General features: G+C 37.6%; 1 protein-coding gene across 8 annotated transcripts; it reads left to right on the forward strand.

The window, feature by feature from the left end:
- The first annotated feature begins 570 nt into the window (after positions 1-570).
- On the forward strand, positions 571-13,883 carry LOC107843118 (phosphoglycerate kinase, cytosolic). 8 transcript variants are annotated; one of them, XM_016687297.2, is made up of 16 exons: positions 571-1,029; positions 1,130-1,331; positions 2,205-2,257; positions 3,601-3,910; positions 4,101-4,444; positions 4,552-4,837; positions 5,424-5,491; positions 6,155-6,403; positions 6,947-7,022; positions 8,280-8,356; positions 8,435-8,484; positions 9,455-9,539; positions 11,224-11,322; positions 11,516-11,846; positions 13,056-13,210; positions 13,297-13,883. In XM_016687297.2, exons 2-14 carry the CDS (start codon positions 1,163-1,165, stop codon positions 11,747-11,749), a joined length of 2,100 nt encoding a protein of 699 aa, XP_016542783.1. In that variant the 5' UTR covers positions 571-1,029; positions 1,130-1,162; the 3' UTR covers positions 11,750-11,846; positions 13,056-13,210; positions 13,297-13,883. The 8 variants fall into 8 exon arrangements, with proteins under 8 accessions (XP_016542783.1, XP_047251992.1, XP_047251991.1 ...); XM_047396036.1 differs by having other exon boundaries at positions 13,340-13,883; XM_047396035.1 differs by having other exon boundaries at positions 13,117-13,210.
- Positions 13,884-14,040: the final 157 nt, after the last annotated feature.

A 14,040-nucleotide genomic window follows, 5' to 3' on the forward strand; every position in this document is an offset into this window, starting at 1 on the left:
AGTTTTCGCACGGCCAACTAAATTTATTCGATATTAAAATTGTCACTTTAGTCAGCTATGTTATGTAACCGGAGAAACTTAGTACTCCCTCTGTTTCAATTTATGTGACATCTTTTAGATTTCAATATTCAAGCAAGTGTATCTTTAACCGCAAAATAGTTGAATTATTAATTAGAGATAAGCATCCAGCACCTCAAACTATAGTTAAAGTTGCTACGGCACACTTCAATTTTACAGAGTTCCTATTAACCCTAATTCAATTTTAGCATATTTTTGTCACTTTTTTGTGCTGATGTAGCACCTTTATTATATAAAATGAAATCCACGTCAAAGTGTCACTTCAACTAAAAAGGTTAACAAGAATACGCTAAAATCTTGTTCGGGGATAATAAGATCCCTGTGAAGTTGGAATGTAATATGTAATTTGGTCATAGTTTAGGATACTAGATGCTTTACTCTATTAATTATTATGATTTATAGTATTTTTTAATGTAGTTTCAAATATATAAATTTTATTTCATAAAACTTGAAGAAACGGGGGTCTATCGGAAACAATCTCTCTACTTTTTCGGAAGTAGCGGTATGGACTGCGTATATTTTACTCTCCCCAGACCCCACTTGGTGGGTATTCACTGGCTTTGTTGTTGTTGTTGAAAACTTGAAGAATCCATTTCCAAATTCATGGTTAAATTCAATATGTTTTGACTGTCGAAATTCAAACTGTGACACATAAATTGAGACAATGTGAGTAAAGTTTATGCATTTTTGCATCATTGTTTAGTGAGTAAAGCATCTAGTACCCCTGAACTATGAACAAATTTGTTACGACGCGTTCTAACTTCACGCGGTTCTATTACTCTGAACTAAGTTTTAGCATATTTTTGTCTATCCTTTTTAGCTGACATGGGCTCCATTTTATGTAATAAAGGTACCACATCAGTACAAAAGAGTGATAAATTACGCTAAAATTGAGTCAGGATAATAAGACTCCTATGAAGTTGGAGTGTGTCGTAGGCCATAGTTCGGGAGGTACTGGATGCTTATCTCTTGTTTAGTTGTGTTTAGTATCTGTTTTACCTTTTTCTACCCAATTTGAATATTTGATAGTATTATTTTTTGCATCTTGTAGTGTTCCAAATTGATTCACAGTGAACAAGAAAGGATGAGTGGGGTTCTTGATTTCTTCTTAGGATACTCTTTACCAAGAATATCAGATTTCCACTATGGTTGTACAAAAAGATTTCAAGATTTGCCACAAATTAGACTGTGTTTGTCTTATGGGAAATGTTCTGTTGTCCAAAAATGTAAAAAGGCTCAATTTTTACTGAAAGGTTAGTACTCGCTCTGTTTCAGTTTGTTTGTCTGGTTTTGACTTACATAGAGGTTAAGAAAATAAACAGAACTTTTGAATCGTGTGATCTTTAATACCCTTTAGTATTATCGTCTTAAACGTGAAGGGGAGACTTCGAGTAACTGATAAAGTTGCTGCCATGTGACCATGGTTCAAGCCTTGGAAACAACCTCTGGCAGAAATGTAAGGTAAGGCTGCATACGATACATCCTTGTGGTGGGGCCCTTCCTCGGACCCTGCACATAGCGGGAGCTTTAGTGCACCGGGCTGTCCCCTTTTTATTATGGTCTTAAACACATGGAGGATGCGAATCAGGTTAGAGGGCTAGTTCGTTGGAGTGAGTCGTAGCTAGTAGATAGGATTGCTTTGGTGTAGCCATGCTAGTGGTTATAGGGTTGTGCTCGTAGGTTGGAGTTTCTTGTTCGGAGGGGCTCGGGGAGGTGTGTGCTTTCGGTTAAATAGTGTATAGTAATACCCTGTGGGTGTTTTATTTTTGTTATCTTATCGCGTTTTATGTTTTAATATGGCTTTGTTTACTGTCTTCTTATCCTGAGTCGGGGTCTATCGGAAACAACCTCTCTACTTCTTCAGAGGTAATAGTAGTGTTATGGACTGCGTACACTTTATCCTCCCTAGACCCCACTGTGTGTGAATACACTGGGTATGTTGTTGTGTTGTGAAAAGTTAAAATCAAAGAGTTGTCAAGAAAAAGGAAAGAGATATTTTTTTCTAAAATGGACTAAAAAAGTAAGTAGGACAAACAAATTGAAACAGAGGGAGAACTAAACTTGCTGTCCAAAGTGATCGAACAATTTACAGATTGATTAACTATGTTCTCAATTTCCTTTTCCAGCTTTAAACTTGGATCTGGCTGATCATGTTGATTTACATTCGTTTCGAGAGGAGGTATTTTCAGTAATTTTACTTCACTTGCTCCTTCCGTTTCAATTTGTTTGTCTGGTTGTGACTTGACACGAAGGTTAAGAAAGTAAATACTCCAAGACTTATATATAGGTAGAATGTACCAAAATAGCCTTTAATCTTGTGATCTTAAACAGGTCACATGGAAAGTCGAAGTAAAAGAGTTGCCAAAAAAGGAAAGAGACGTTCTTTCTGAAACAAACTAAAAAGTAAAGTAACAAAAACAAATTGAAATGGAGGGAGTACATTTAAAGAAAATACTCGATTTGTTGTTATATCTAAGTTCTTAAAAGTACATACCCCTACTGCTGCATTACCTACAAAATGATGTTCTTATGCTAACATGGACTGCTGATAACGAGGAGAAGCTGACGTCTCATATAAAATATAATATTAACCTTGTAAATGGAGTGTATTTTTCTGGCAAAACTTGCGCCCTCTAGCTCCGTTTGTGCTTATAATTCTTGTGTTCTGAATCCCCGAGAATCAAAGAATGTGCCAATCCAATAAACAGACATATAATGCACATATCAATAAACACACATTAATCGAAGAACTGTGAAAGATCAGATGCTTATTTAGAAAAGTAGGAGAGGAAGGAGAAGATGAAGGGCCTAGAACATGGTTCCAATTGCATTAATGTGGGTAGTTTGGGGAGAAAGAAACAAGAGAGCTTTTGAAGATGTAGAGTCGAGTTTCTTGTAGTTGAGGAGTAGCCTCCGCTCCCTTATTTTCTTAGTCGAGTTTCTTGCAGTTGAGGAGTAGCCTCCGCTCCCTTATTTTCTTTTGGCGTAAACAAAAAGTTCCTTGTTGCTTAGAGGAGTGGAAGGAGTTTGTAGAGAATCATATCACGTAGAGTCTTGATCTTTTGGTATAACCTGTGTGTACGACCTTTTTGGTCATGATTATGAATGAAAATACTTTTACTCGATAAAAAAAAAAAAGAAATTTCTTGCTAACTATAAATCTGAATTAGCCTACCGTTTTCTCTTTTATCCCTATTTTAATGCTTCAGCTTTGGTTATTCTATTTCTGTACGTGTTAACTGTACCTTTATGCATCGTATTCAGTTAATCTGGATGACATTTTTCCTCTTGATATAAACCAATGAGCGTATTTACTTTCATGAATCGTGTATAGACCATACATATCTCTTCTATATATGATTCCTCTTTCTGAAAGTTACTTAGACTAGAAATCGATGTAGGATTTGATCTGATAGCTTAAATTCGGCGAGCTTGTTTGAAAATTTGTTTGGGAGTGTAAAAAACATAAGAAACATGAAAGATAACATGACAATATTTATTGCTTTTTCATGTGCCATTCAGTGTGCTGTCCGTTCTTCTTACCCAAACAAGAATCCACTTTTGGCTGAAGCTTGTGATGGGAGAGATTCAGATATCCTACCTCACGTGCAAACCCTTAAGAATTTCCCAGCCGAGGAGCTAATTGGAAAAGTTGTCATGGTTAGATTGGATGTGACCGTCCTGCTAAGGGAGCAGAAGAAACAACAGTCTCCAGTAGCACGTGTAATTTCAACCATCAAGTATCTACACAAAGCCGGGGCAAAATTAATTCTAATAAGTAGCTGGAGTCTGAGAGCGAACTTGCAGCTTCTCAAATTGGAATATGTTGCAGGTTACTAATTTCTTACTTTTCACTTATTGTCTGATAGCTTCCGAGAGTATGGAAAACGTTATGTAGGACACAACATACTATGCAATGACGAAGGAACTTGCATTGATGCACTTCCTCCTTTACTGTTTTTTTAATGTTTAAAAACATCTTTTAATTGGAGTTCAATTGATCGGGATAATGTGTTCTTCAGAATTTCTGTCGTCGGAACTTGAACTAAAAGTCATACCAGTAGAACTTGGTTCTGGATTGGAGCAGTACGTGTTGGAAGACAGACATAAATCTGACATCCTTCTTCTTGAGAACCTTTCTCAGTTTAAGCAGGAGCAAGCCAATTGTTCAGAGTTTGCACGACGCCTATCATCTGGTGTGGATATCTTTGTTAATGATGCATTTTTCCAATCACATAAGATTCTTGCATCAAATGTTGGTATTACCGGTTTCTGCTATGCCTCCATTGCCGGATTTCACTTTGAGGAGGGAATGTCTCAACTGAAGAAGATAATTGAGATGAACAAAAGGCCCTATTTTGCGATAGTATGCATCCGAAATTTTTTTTCAAGTATTTTTCAGGTTTTTGATTCACATGAGAAAAGGTCTTTTTGGTTCACGTCTTGGAATTGATAATTTAATATGCGATACAGGTTGGCGGAGCTAATCTCGCTGGGAAAGCAGCAGCCTTGCAATTTTTGGCATCTAGATGTGACGGCTTAGTGTTTGTTGGAGATGCTGCATTTCAAATAATGCATGCTTTTGGATTAGCTGTTCCTATGGTGTTGGTGGAACAAGAATCACTAGAGGCAGCCCATATGCTAGTTGAGACTGCAAAGTCGAAGGGAGTACAACTCGTATTACCAAAAGACTTTTGGTGCCTTAATGATCATTATCCGTCGCAGATGAAGATTTTTCCTGCTAATCATATCATGGATGGTAAAGTTGAATCTCTTAATCTTCAACCGAGCCCCAAGGTCTGCATCGTTTCATTTGCTAGATTAAGGCCTAAATGGACAAGAGATTACTGAACAATTCAAAAAAGTGAAAATATATAACAAACTTCATTTTCTGGCTATTGGACCGTCTCAGTTATATTTGCTCGATCATACAGCCAGGGTTAGATAGCCACCAAATGTCAAAGGTCACCGTTATTGTCACTGATTTTGGATCTAGCAACTGAACATTTTGAAGCATTGTGAACCATGCCATTTTTCTTTCTCTTTATTTGTCGTCTTCTTGGATATGAGCTTACCAGAAAGGGCAAAAAAAATACTCATTTCTGTTGGGTGATGCTTTCTGTACAACATCACAGTCATTCATCATTACAGTTGAAATATCGTATTGTTGTACATTAGTGAATGATAAATTCTGATTCCTCTCTGACAATTTCAGTCCTTATTTATGAAACTGCATTCATGTGAGCTCAAGCTACTTTCGTTTCTGAAAGTTTGAGAATATCTCTTACTTACCATCGGGATGATAGTTTCTAAAATATTTAAGGATTTCAAATGTTTTTCTTTAGGATGGAAACCTGTTGATGTTGGACCCAACACATTGGAGGAAATGATCTCCATGCTTTCAAGATGCAAGGTAATCTCTGAAGTTCCGTCTGCTGAAGGTTAGAATTAAAAGTGCTTGCTCAATTGTGAGGTCACCGTTTGCTCTTCTTTGACTTGTTCATAGGATCTCTCTTGTCATAATTGCAATGGTGGTTTTGACTTTTGACCTTTGATTTGCATCTACAAAATTGGTATTAAAACTAAAGTAACTGCTTCGGCTGTAGTACGTGTGTGCCGCAAGTATAACATGCTAAATTTTCCTATTCGCTAGGGTTTATTATTGCGCCTATTCTTTCCTTCCAGTTTTCCGTTAGGAAACCTTCTTTCCTACAAATATCTTTGTGGGTGGTGCTGTAGATACCATGTTGATGCAACAGTGTAGATGTCCTACTGCTATTCTCGGAAGCTGAATTTTGAAGACAACTAGTAGCTTAGAAAATGAACTGAGTAAATGAAGTTTACATGCTCCAGTACTTTCTGGCTGGTAGCATAGGATGAAGTAAACCCGACTAATTGAAATTTACATGCTCAGTACTTATCCACGGGCTATGAGAATTTCTGTGATCTTATGACATATCTCGGTGCAATTTTTGCAGTGTTACTCTCACTCAATAAGATGATGATTTATTTTTGGTAGAATCTATTCTTTGGAAACAATATATGCTCAGTGAAGTATGCTTTCATTGGTTTTCAGAAAATTTTGTTCATTGGAGCTGTAAAGTTCAGCTCATCAAATCAAGAATCTGCTGGAGAGTCCAAATTGGCTGCGATGCTTTATAATCTTAGTCAAAAGAACTGTGATGTTATTGTGGTCGGCAAACAGGCATGTGAGACATTTGTTGGGAAATCAAGCCATGTAACAGTTGATCTGATTGAAAACGCTTCCATTGTCTGGGAGTTTCTGAAAGGGAGAAAGCTTCATGGGCTCTTGGCACTAGATAGAGTAAGCTTTTTCGAACTCAATATGCTGCATTAAAGAAATTTAAAAGTCCTGAAACACATTGTTAGCAATCATCCCACTTGTCTTGGATAGAAAAAGGAAATCGTGTTAATAGAGAAAAGGACGTAGATACATGGATAAGGACAAAGATTTCATTCAACAGGAAATGATACAAGAACAAATAAGTTCATCAATAGCCCCTCTCGTTCATATCTCGACCAATGTTTGCAACGTTGACTACATATTATGCAATGAAAAAATTGTAACTATTCTTTTGTGAAGTGGAGCGTACCTGCCGGGGCGGCAGAATCATATATGTTGGAAAATATTTACTTACAATAGAGTACTAATGGAAGGTGTCAGAGTCTTAATTCCCCATGAACGGACTATTAACCTACTTGCCCCCACCCTGACTACTTTTCTGTATAACTGCATGACATACCTTGCACCTACTTGACTTTGAACATGCCTACTAGTACACGAAGTATGGTTACCATTAGATGTGTGTTAGCTTCGGAACTAATTGAGTGTTTGGTGTTTGTGCAGGCATACCCGTTTGAGTTGAATTGGGATGCTATATATGCCAATACGACCCTACCTCTTGTTGTTGACGTCGGAAGTGGTAAATCTCTCTTTTCCCTGGCTCAGTCTTTCTATAAATCTATCAAGTTATTTTGGTTTGAAACTCTATTTTTACAATGAAACATGAAAATTTTCCTTAAGGCGTTTTGTCTAGAGGGACTATAATTTAGTCGTTCAAATGCTATTATAGTCTCCTATTTGTGGGCAGTGAATCCACTGGTTCCCCCATACTCATGAAGGAAGCTTAAAGCCCCTAGTTTCTCTATTTTATGTACCTGCAAATCAGCCTAATATACGCGCAATGTATGCTAGAATTTCAACAACAAGAACAAGTATACTTCAATCTCAGGCTAGTTGGGGTTGGTTATATAAATCCTCGATGTTCATTTCACTCCATGCTGCGTGCAAACTGTCCCATACACACGATTGTTTTAAACAAAAGGTATATTTCAATCTCAAGCTAGTTGGGGTTGATTGTATAAATCCTCAATGTTCATTTCGTTCCATTTGGACCTGTTTCATTCCACCTAATAAACGTTTGGGGTTCTCTATCTAGAGCAGTTTTAATTTTCTAATAACATATAAATCTCCAAACATCCTAAAAAGACTAACAAACATTGCACATAACGTAAGCAAACTAATATGGCTAAGCCGTAATCCTAACTAGTTGGTGTTTGCTGATATGGATCTTTTTCTTTATTTTTATTTTTTCGTAATTCGCTGATTTCGAGAAATTGTAGGTTTTTTGAAGCAATATTTTTCTGTGTGGTTTTTGATCTAGTTTGTTCCTTTAACCACCTTAGCTATTGTGGTTTGAAAATTATGGGTGGGTGAATTTCGAGGTCTGCAGAGGACATGACTGAACTACTTCAAGCGACCCCTTCTCATGTATCCTCGATGCTTGCTATTTGCACTTTCTATTGGATAAGATCATTTCTGATCTTTTATGACCGCACTCATCTCAAATCTGCATTTCTACAATACTCATTTTGCAGATATATTGGGCCTTAGAAGCCAAATTTTTGCTCCGATATACTTTCATTTCACTGAAAACTGTGGAGAGTATATGTTAAAACTTGTTACACACATATAGTCCTTTCTTGCTGGATTAATTTTTGTACGGTAATAAAATATCCGACGTATAGTGAGAGGGAGACAACCACCTTAATTTAACAAATAAACGTTTATTTTATTTGTTCCATTTCCTAAAACTCACATATCAAAACCCACACTGTTGTGCAGCATTTAAGAACACAATAAGCTCTTAGTTTTCACAGTTGAAATCATAAAATTACAGGCAACGGCTTATTTCTCTCCAGAATGGCAAAGATGAGGAAGGATTGGAACTTTCTCGGGATGGAGATAAATGAAAAGGTTTAGTCTTAAGCAGAATGTTTCTTCTGTTGCTTCCTGTTCTAAGTTCTTAACAATTTTGGCTTTGCATTTTTCCAGTTGGTGAGCCGTTGTCTCGATCATGTTTCTCAATCTGGCATGACTAATGGGTATGTGCTGTCCTGCCTACGTAATTGCTTTATAGGATATGCATTGGAATTGCCCCGAGGATCAGAGCTGAAATTTGTGTTCCAAATTGTTCTGAGTATAAGGCGACTGTTTTAAGTGTATGGCCAACTGTTTTAAGTTGTCAATGTGTTCCAATTCCAAATATATAGCCCCATTGACAACGTAAAACAGTTTGGCATACACTTTTGTTTCCAACTGACTTGTGTAGTCTTCCTTTCAAGATTCTAATTAGCGGGATTCTTACATTTTTCTCCCCGCCCCCAAGGATTTTCAGTTTTGTCACTGACAGCTTGCCTCTTCTTCATGCTTCATACCACCTCTATTAATTGGCAAAAAGCATGTGAGCTATAAAGACCACAAATAACACTGAATTTTTTAGTAAACCATCTTATCATACTTAATAAGGATGTAAAACAAGGGACGGGTGAGATTTGTAAGGGCCAAAGGCTGGAACGTATTTGCTGATTTGAGGTTTAGAATGCATGCTACTAATCATAAGGTGCTGCATGAACATGTTTTGAAATTGTTATGTTTCTAACAAACGTAGCATTCTCCAATATTAGTGGCAAACAGAACGGGGGAATAAAAAAGGACAGCCTGGTGTACTAAAGCTCCCGCTATGCATAGGGTCCGGGGAAGGGCCCCACCACAAGGGTGTATTGTACACAGCCTTTCCTTGTATTTCTGCCATAGGCTGTTTCCAAGTCTTGAACCTATGACTTTGTGGTCACATGGCAGCGGCTTTACCAGTTACTCTGAGGCCGTAATTAAACAATAAGGAAATATGAATTCAGGTCCATTAATATCCTAAAATATGCTGTTGAAGAATGTCAAAGTAGCTGCCTTAAAAGCATCTGCACTTACTACTGCACTTACAATATAGCAGTAGATCGTCCTCTATTTTGCGTGTTCTGATTTTCTTTTTTTTCCTTGTGTGTGTTTTGTTCTTAGATACTTCATCGCAGCAAATGCCACATCAACATTCCGGTCCATTGTTTCCAGTTATCCTGGTGATCTGGTTCTTGTGTCAATTCAGGTATGTGGCATTTTGTTGCTTCTTTTGAATAGAATCTAAGATACATATCAAAATGCCATGGTCAGCGTTGGCCAGGAAATCATTTATATGTTAGCAACAACTAACAAGGAACAATCAAATTTGGCATATAGTTTGTTCCTTTAATTTTGGGAAAAATGTTCGAAATATACCTAAACTTTGGCAAAGTTTGTTGTGACACGCCTCAACTTTGTAGGAGTCCTATGACCCTTCTCGACTATTTATTACCGTATTTCTATGGCATATATTTGCCCAGTTGGATCACTGCGTGAATACATGCATACTGAGCGCGTAAGGGTCTGAAGTGGTCCAGTTGAACAAATATATGCCACAGAAATACGGTTATAAATAGTCGAGGGGGGTCATAGGACCCTCGCAAAGTTGAGGCATGTTACAACAAGCCTCACAAGATGGTGGAACATTTAACAATGTTCAAATAATGAGAGTTCCTATTTCATTTCTTACAAAACAAAAGAAACTAATAAGTTTTACATGTTTTAGCATTTGCTGTTACACAAGCTATTTTAAAATATTTTACTACGATGAAACAACCTGCATCAAACTGATAAGCTTTAGGCAATGGGTGGATTAGCACAAATTGTACAAGACCTTTATAAATGTCCGTTGGTAGAGCTCACAGAATCCGTATGGGACAACTATCTAACTAAACACTCGCCTGCCAAGTAACTGAATTCTGGCATTCACAAGTGAATTTTAGTTTGGATTTACAAGTATTGGAATGAGCTTACCAGAGGTTCAGTGTAATATCACTTGAAAAATCTGAACGTTCAACCAAAACCTTAAGGCAATTGGTAGTGTAGTCCTAGTCTTTAAAACCCCTTTTGCAAGCTTACCAAGACCTTGTAATTACTCTCTATAGCTCCGATATTTCGTGGTTCATTGATTAGCAAACCGCCCGTATTGGTAAGGTTTCGTGGTTCATTGATTAGCAAACCGCCCGTATTGGTAAGGTTGGGACCGTGATCATTTGTCTGCGGTTTGCCATTCATAAGATCTCTGAGATTGACCAGCCAATTGAGTTAGCTGTTTGTGCAAGTCAGCTTTGTCTTGGCTCTGCTGGACGACACAACATTTTCGTTCATATATATATATATAGTGACCGTACTTATTATGCTTCCCAAGGATCCAGAAATTTTGAGTTGGGGAAAAGAAAGCATTGACATTAAATGAGAATGCTTGAATGGGAATCATATTAGCAAATTAAATCGAGTGCTAAAGACCATAAGGGTTCTGCATGTTAGACAAATGAGAAGCCGAGACAAAAAGTCTGGTAAGAATTATGATATTCCATTTCACTTTCATATAGTTTCAAGAATTCAAAATTTAATAAAACAAACTTTGATGTCATGTTTGATAAAAATATTCTCGGATGCCTTGGTTTAATATTATTTTTATACCCTGGCCGATATAATGTTCAAGTTAAATCAGTTTGTGATCCCCCCGAACCCCTGCACTAGTGTGCACCGGGTAAGTCCTTTTCCTTCATGCCACTCAGGCTTTCATATAAACTGCGATAGCACTCCTATGACCATGCAATTCTGACAACTTGGTATTAAACTATTCTTGTCTACTGTGGCACTGCGTAAAAAATGGAAAGGACAAAGTAAATTTGTTTACCACTAATGCAACCTGCTTGCAACTGCAGTGTCCAAATCCAGATTTCAACAAAACAGAACACCGATGGAGGATGGTGCAGAGATCATTAGTTGAAGCATTAGCAGACTTGCTGGCTTCTGATGGGAAGGTACAATAAATGCAGCTCTCCAGCGCTATGCGTCTCTGATATGCATTTGTGTGTCTCTTATTGAATTGTTATTCTCTGTGTGTTTGAATAAGCAAAATGAAACTTTTGACATCATTCGAGTAGCAACATGAGACGGACAACAATTATTTCATGAGCAAAGAGTGCTAATTTCGATCTGTTCTCTTAACCACAGGTATTTCTCCAATCTGATGTAAAAGAAGTTGTAGTGAGAATGAGAGAAGAATTTATGAAATATGGCAAAGGCAAGCTCACAGTAATGCATGATTTGGAAGATAGCACAAGTCACCGAGATGAGTGGTTGAAGGAAAATCCTTTTGGCATTCGATCAGATTGGGAGCAACATGTTATAGACCGTGGAGCTCCTATGTACAGATTACTGCTATTGAAATCTTCGCCTTCTGGTTGAGATAATTGCAACTGGTTGGATCATTCAAGAACAAAATCATTCTTAAAGCGATACCTACAGACCAAACTGTGGTTGTGGCTACTCTGCTCCCTCCGAGGTAACAATTTTTAATTTCTTATCTGAGATCTCTTCTATCATGCAATTTAAAGCTATTATGGTCGAGAACCTTTTTTTTCTTTCAGATTGTGTGGTTTTCTTGTGCTTTTGGTTGTAATGGTATATTTTCTCTTTCTATCTGGGATACGAAATAACTACTAGAAGCATTGTTTTTTCCTGTGCGCTATGCAATATAGCTTGTTTGAAAAGTGTACCCTCTATAAATGGCAGCCCGGTGCACTAAGCATCACGCTTTCACACAGGATCCGGGGGAAGGTCCGCGCCCAAGGGTGTGATGTAGATAGCCTACCCTGATACAAGCATTAATGGCTGCTTCAATGGCTCGAATCTGTAACCTTTAGGTCACATGGAGACAACTTTACTGTTGTTGCTCCAAGGCTCCCCTTCACTGCTATGTTGCTCAAACTCTTCTAAAATGTCACCGGGTGCATGTCAGATCCTCCAAAAGTAGTGCACTTTTTGGAGATCCAACACAGATGCGGCAACATTTTTGGAGAGTCCTAGCAAAATAGCTTTAGTGTAGTACCCTTTAACATTTCTTTACAAATACAGTTATATTCAACTATCGGATAAATATTGTGTGCTATGCGCATATGTGCATAGACAATATCTCTGTCTCTATTTAGTATCTCTAAGATTGTCTCCGTGATGGAAAATGCACTTTTGCGATTGCAATTACCGCACTTTCACTGAACTTTTACAATAATATCTGATGGTTTCTAGACCAGATAGTAGTAACACCGGGCTACAGAACCTGCAACTGCAACTTTATGAATAACTTAAAATGAATGAGATACTCAAGAAAGGTAAAAATTAGCCTCTGAAGGCTTGGGCGAGAGTAGTACTAGGATTGGGATGAGAATAGTACTAGGATGGGTGACCTCCCCGGAAGTCCTCGTGTTGCATCCCTCCTTTTATATTCTTTACAAATACTACATCAAAAGAAAAGAAAATCTCTGAAGTCGAGATAAGTTACTTAAATTAGGAAAGATCATATCTACAGACCTGATAATTTCATCGAATATCCTTATGAAAAGTGCCTACCCTTCTATGTGAATGCAATACACAAGCAAGGTAAAAGAGGTGAAGTAAAGATTAGGATACTTATATTATGATTGAAAGATTATCTTATGTGCTCTTAATTTTCATTAGATGTATTGATGAAGATGTTTGATCTCTGTGTTTGTAGAAGAGTACTGTTCAGAACTTCTGTCCATTGTTGACAGTTAGCATTTTGGTTACACAAACAGATGGTCTCGTAGTCTGAACGGAGGGAGCGATGAAAAGAGCTGGAGCTGAAAACAAGTACCAAAACTAACCACTGGCACCAAACTGAAAGTTCAGGTAGGGAAATAGAGAGCAGTGGGAGATTCATTTCACCATCTTCTTTTGTTAACATGATTGAGTTTATTCTTGATTCTTTCTGGAAGGGGAGCCTTGAAGTAACCGGTAAAGTTGTTGCCACGTGACCAGGAGATCACAAGTACAAGCCGTAGACAGTGGCGGACCCATGATTTAGGCATCGTGGTTGCTCGGGAGGTTGGAACACGTGTATTGACACTCAAAGCTTTAAGATTCTGCATGGAAACCAAAGAACTCAACTATCTATTTGGTTTCGAGGGTGCTTTTTTCATCTTATACCGATTTTTATACATTTTTTACATAATTATACCTATTCTACGTCGAGTTTAACGGGTGCCGGAGCCCCACCAGTTTGAACCTAGGTCCACCCCTGGGCATGGAAACAACCCCTTGCAGAATGTAGGTGAAGTTGCAAACAATAGATCCTTGTGGTTTGACCCTGTTGGATCTCGCGCATAGTGGGAGCTTTAGTGCACTGGGTCCTTCTTTTAGTTCAAACCAATGTCGAGTTGTTTTTCATATGGTCACTCAAGTAACAATTATTATCTCAGAAAGTCACTTTCTTTGTTGAATAAAATTGAAATCATATATAATGCCACTTTTCTTAGCAAACAGCATAGTGCCAAAGAAGAATGCACAAAAATCCTTTGAAGATGATATGTCCTTTCTTCCATGTGAATATTCTATTTTTTCAGCTTTATTAGTCATCCAGTTAAATCTTTGTTGCGTTTCAATCCGTTTCTGAGTCATGGAAAGCTATAATATCCCACAAAGAATTTAAAAAGAAGCACCAATTAATTGAAGAATGTCAT

This window comes from Capsicum annuum, chromosome 9 (assembly GCF_002878395.1).
Source record: "Capsicum annuum cultivar UCD-10X-F1 chromosome 9, UCD10Xv1.1, whole genome shotgun sequence".
Classification (NCBI taxonomy): domain Eukaryota; kingdom Viridiplantae; phylum Streptophyta; class Magnoliopsida; order Solanales; family Solanaceae; genus Capsicum; species Capsicum annuum.